The following is a 5,552-nucleotide window of genomic DNA, read 5'->3' as shown; positions in this document are numbered from 1 at the left end:
ATATCAAAGGCTGCTGATAGGAGGCCAAAGCCAGGAAGAAAGAGAAGCCGGGCCAGGGATTTGCACCAGGGCACGGAGGACCCGTCGCCCACCAGCACCCTTGGTTTCATTTTAGGATGCCAAGGAGAATAAACACATTCTGGCCTAGCCAGAGCTCAATGGGGCGTTTATTTACTGTATTTTCTACACAGCTTAATTACAGTATTCGCATTTCTAGGCGGCGGGCATAAAAACACCCGGCTGGGCGGGGTCTCTGCAGCGGACGCGCCGCCCCCTCGGGGCTCGGTCCCGCCTCGGAGCGCCGCTGCGTAAAAGCGCACGAGTGTCGCGCCCGGCTTACCGAGCTGCTGCCATGGACGGAGAGGCCGGCGGGCGGGCGGCGGGTCTGGGCCGCGCCGTGGGCATCGTGACGGGCGCCTCGCGAGGCTTCGGCCGGAGCTTGGCGCGCCTGCTGGCCCCGCGCCTGGCGCCCGGCTCGGCGCTGCTGCTGGTGGCGCGCTCTGCGGCCGCGCTGGAGCAGCTGGAGGGCGAGCTGCGCGCCGCCTGCCCGACGCTCCGCGTGCGCGGCCTGCCCGCCGACCTGGCCTCAGAAGACGGGCTGCAGCGCGTGGTGCACGCCGCCCGGGAGCTCCGCGGGGACGGGCCGATGGAGCGGCTGCTGCTCGTCAACAACGCCGGTGAGCGGGCGGCGCCGAGACGCGCTCCTGAGCGCGTGCAGAGTGCGCTCCTCCTCCGGGTCCGGAGGCAGCTGCGGGACCGGCTTGCACGGCGGCTTCCTGCAGGGGCTGCTCTGCATCCTTAGAAAGGCCAGTTCCCGGGGAAAGGGCTAAGCAGTGGCCGTCTTGGGCAAAGACCCCAAATCCACGGGCGCTGCCGTAACGCACACTAAACGGGTGTCCTTGCTTCCCCCCTTCCTTGTTTATTTCTGCATCCCCTCCCTCTTTTTCTTCCTCCGCGTGGAAGGGAGATTGTAAGTTCCTGGTGGCAGCGGCCTTTTCTGCTTCCTAAAGGGCCAGGGGGACACCGAGGGCGGAAGAGAAGGCTGAAACGGGATGTGTGAGCCTTGTGCATTAGTTTGGAGGTCCGCAGCAAACATGACTTTGGGGTTGTTGCTGTGGGAATGCAGCGGAGATGAGAAGAGCGCGGATTCAAGCGCCCCCACTTCGGAGTACTTCCGTTTGCAGCTCCTGGGAAGAAAAACGAGGAAGTGTAGCGCTTGGGAACTTCCAAGCCAGGGGGATCGTTGGGCACCCTCGCCACCTAGTTGCTGGTGTCAGACTGCGCCCTCTTCCGCGGCGGATCATCTCGGCCCCTTTGTGCTGGGATATATACCACACCTGGCTGTGTAGGCGCCGACTGCAAGGAAAGCCCCTTTGGAGACGAAAACACCCACCCTCTCCTCTTTTCACCCATAAGCATGGTGTTTGTATGTGTGTGCTAAACATCCTTTTGCTTTTGCGCTGTCTCTTAATGGTGGCTCCATAGAAGGAGTGGCGCCCCCCTTCCTGCAATGGTTAGTCCTTCTCAGCCAGGTCTTCCTCCATGTTCAGAATACTTTCAGAGCTTGCCTTGCCCATAGCAGTTGGCCCCCACCCCACCTTTGAGAACCTTAATCTCTGAGCCACAGGTCTCGCAGCTCCATAGCCAGTACTGTATATACTGTACTACTGGGTGAGGTTTCTGTGTGAACCTGTTTAGGGTGGTGCCCCCAATGTGCCCTTTCTCCCTCCCTCTCTTTCTGCTCTCCTCCCCAATTTATGCCTTTTCCTCACTCACAGCATGACCTGAAAAGCTTTGCTTTTGAGCCGCTTGGCTTATCTCAGATATGGGGAGCTTCTGCTGCCTGTGAGGCTGTCCCCATCCTCCAGTTCCTCCTTACCCTATCCTATAAAAAGCATCAGTCAGAACAGCGCTTTGCATGGCCCACTAGGACAGATAACCCAATTAAATTTCAAACAGTGACAATTGCATATTTATTCAAATCTCAGTTAAAACTACAGTGGTACCTCGGGTTAAGAACTTAATCCGTTCTGGAGGTCCGTTCTTAACCTGAAGCACCACTTTAGCTGATGGGGCCTCCCGCTGACGCTGTGCCGCCAGAGCACGATTTCTGTGAGCGGAGTGTGTAACCTGAAGCGTATGTAACCTGAGGTACCACTGTATTTTGTTTAATTAATTCAACAGACTGGATGAACTTGATCCTGTGGTGACAGCTTTTCAGAGTCTGATACACATTTACACTTCCAACGCCCTCACCCTGTCACGCCTTGTCGTCTTGTGCCCCCCTAGAGAATCCCAGTGCCCGCTTCGGGAACAGTAGGAGAACACTTCAATCTCCCAGGACATTCTATAAAAGATCTCAAAGTAGCTGTCTTAATACAAAGAAATTTCAGAAATAGACTGGAAAGAGAAGTGGCTGAATTACAACTAATCACCAAACTTAAATCCACGGAGAAACCTGGTCTGAACAAAGACATTGGATTCTTATCTCATTATACATAACAAAGCTATCTTTAGCCATCTCACCTCTTGCCTTTCCCTGCAAGACTAATTACAGCCGTTAAGAGTCGTCAACAGGTTTTCCACACCTATCAACTGATCACCCATTCCCACCACCCTTCTGAGCAATACCCCTCCCCACTCCCTCACTATATTTAAGGATCTGGTGACTTCTGTTTCAGTGTATCTGAAGAAGTGTGCATGCACACGAAAGCTCATACCAGGAACAAACTCAGTTGGTCTCTAAGGTGCTACTAGAAAGAATTTTCGATTTTGTTTTGACTATGGCAGACCAACACGGCTACCCACCTGTAACTAGGTCATCTGGAGTCTGAAGAAGCACTTAAGGATAAACAAACAGTGGTCTTTTTTCTCTTCTAGCTTCTCTTGGCGATGTTTCCAAATCCTTCTTGGACTTCACCAGCCCGGGCGAAGTCAATGCCTACCTGGCCTTCAACATCACCTCTGCGCTGTGCCTCACCTCCTCCCTCCTGAAGGCCTTTCCTGCTCAGCCTGGCTTGTGCCGAACGGTGGTCAATGTCTCCTCGCTCTGCGCTCTGAAACCCTTCCGGACCTGGACCCTCTACTGCACTGGGAAAGCTGCCCGGGACATGATGTTCCAGGTCCTAGCGGCAGAAGAGCCAGGCGTCAGGGTGCTCAGCTATGCGCCAGGTGAGTCGGGGGGTCTGCCAGCTGGTCTGGCTTCCGGCTTCTCCAGCCCTTCCATCATCTCTCGCTGGCAGTCCGCCGATGGGCCCTTCACTCCCCTCCCCATGAATCGTAAAACCATAGAACTGAAGAGTTGGAAGGAACCCGTTCTGCCCAACCCCCTGCAATGCAGTAATCGCCTCTTGGCTTCTCTTCCAGGTCCCCTGGACACGGATATGCAGGAAGAGGCTCGCACCAGATCGGGAGACCTGGAGCTGCGGAAGAGGTTCCTGCACATGAAGGAACACGGGGAACTGCTGGATTGTGACATCTCCTCCCAGAAGCTGTTGGATCTTCTTCTGGCAAACACCTTTGAATCGGGGGCTCATGTTGACTTCTACGATATCTGAAAAAAAGCACCGACCCTCCTTCTTCTCCCGGCACCTCCTAGGCTTTTGCTACTCTCTACTGTACCTCTGTAGGAGTTGTGTTCAGCTTTCTCTCTTGACGCAGCAACCATGGCCTGCCACTCAGAGCCTTGCATATTGTGGAAGCATCCGCAAAGTTCTGAGCCTGGGCTGTGTGGAAGGAGAGGAGGGATCCAAGCTCAGGAAGAGGGAAGGGGTGGGAGGAACACCTGGGAAGTGTTTGCACTTCACACACAGGGAGGTAGGGGTGTGTGGAAGGTTTCCCTGTAACCTTGGTGTCGCAAGCATCAAGGAACCCAACATAGTCCTTCCACAAGGTGGAACCGGTTGGGCTGTGATCTGAAAGGAAAGAAAGTTCAGCCGAAGAAATGGTTCTGCAGCTCTGAGGAGCCCAGAGGGTTGCAATGAAAGGCACTCATTCTGGGCAGAGCTGCTCTTGGGCTCCACTCTTGTTTCGATTGTCTCTGGTCAGTCTACCTGAGCCATTCCGTGAGCTTCCCACTGCCCAGTGCACCTGCTGGGGTTCTGCCACCTTTGCAGAGAAGCAGGAGCGTGTGGCTGTGTAGGACCCCTCCTTGGAAGCGGAAGCCCATCTGTGGTCCTCCTGAGGCCTTTCTGTTGAAAGGTTGAGACCGTTGTGAGGTGAAGGAAGCCAAGCCCTGCTGGATGAGGCCAAAAGGGACCCGCCCTGTTCTCAGAGGTGTGTAACACCCCTCTCCCCACTAGTGGTTCCCAGGAGGCATGACTGCTGCTGACCGTGGAGACGGTGCATGGTCACTGCAGCCTCGCAGGGGAATGGAACATGTGGGGCTCTGTGCTGCTGGGGTGGTGGTGCTGCCTAGTGGTGGCTCCCTTGGGCCCAACAAGGAAGGGGGCCTCAGCTACAAGGATAAAGGTGGGGCCAGCTCAGTGGGGAGGTCAAGCTGCCATAGCAAGCATTTGGGCTTCTCTGGGCCTTTTCTACATGGTTTGAGTAGTAGTAGTGGTAGTATCATAGAATCATAGTGCTGGAAGAGACCACAAGGGCCATCCAGTACAACCCCCTGCCAAGCAGGAAACACCATCAAAGCATTAGTAGTAGTAGTAGTAGTAGTAATAATATTTATACCCTGCCCATCTGGGTGGGCTTCCCCAGCCACTCTGGGTGACTCATGGCATATATCAGAACATACTAAAACACCAAACATTAAAATCTTCCCGATACAGGCCTGCCTTCAGATGTCTTCTAGAAGTCAGATAGTTGTTTATTTCCTTGAGATCCGAAGGGAGGGCGTTCCACCGGGGTGGGGGTGGGGGGTGGCCACGTATAGAAGCGCATTGACTCCTGTAGATCCCGGAGGCAGCTTGCCCACCTTACTGAGAGAACGACGGCGTTTGGCCCCCCACGACTTCGTTTTGCGTTCAGCATTCATTGGTTCAGTATTGCTACCGATTTCACGCCTGCTTCCGCCAGCTGCAACGCTTATTTGGGCTTTTCCTGAGGAACATGTTGCATTTCAGGCTGACCACGTTAGCTGTGCAAATTGCCTGTTTAATGCTTTAAGAGGGATGCCCGACTGTGTTTGCCTGTCAAAGAGCTCTTTGACTGGCAAACACAGTCAGATGGTTGTTTATGTCCAGGAAACCAGCAGCCGCCACTGCCTCTCTCACTCTGCCTTGTGGTCACGAGCAACTGAGAAGGACCTCCCTTGGCCACATGTCCAGAGCCGTGCTGGACGTTCAGGGTCATTGTCACGGGTGAGACTATTCTGAGCTCAGTCGGTTGGCAAGATACTACTAGCCGTCAAGATAGATGCTACGTTTTCTAAATGTCTTTCTGTTTTCTGGGTCGTGTAACCCAGTCATTCCTTCTCTCTTCTCATCCCGTCTTCCTTAATAAAATCATCTCTTGGCTTACTATAAACTGGTGTGTGTGAGATTGTGCTGGGTTGTCTACCTCTCGCCTTGGTCATGTTTAAGGAAATACCTTATGTCAGG

At 54.3% G+C, this 5,552-nt stretch overlaps 1 protein-coding gene across 1 annotated transcript; it reads left to right on the top strand.

Annotated features, from left to right (window-relative positions):
• Positions 1-352: 352 nt before the first annotated feature.
• SPR (sepiapterin reductase) lies at positions 353-4,552 on the top strand. Its single transcript, XM_033161127.1, has 3 exons — positions 353-677; positions 2,881-3,171; positions 3,367-4,552. The coding sequence occupies exons 1-3, from the start codon at positions 353-355 to the stop codon at positions 3,555-3,557; spliced, it is 807 nt and encodes a 268-aa protein (XP_033017018.1). The 3' UTR covers positions 3,558-4,552.
• Positions 4,553-5,552: the final 1,000 nt, after the last annotated feature.

This window comes from Lacerta agilis, chromosome 9, assembly GCF_009819535.1.
Source record: "Lacerta agilis isolate rLacAgi1 chromosome 9, rLacAgi1.pri, whole genome shotgun sequence".
Classification (NCBI taxonomy): Eukaryota; Metazoa; Chordata; class Lepidosauria; order Squamata; family Lacertidae; genus Lacerta; species Lacerta agilis.
This window is presented reverse-complemented; position numbering and strand designations above follow the sequence as displayed.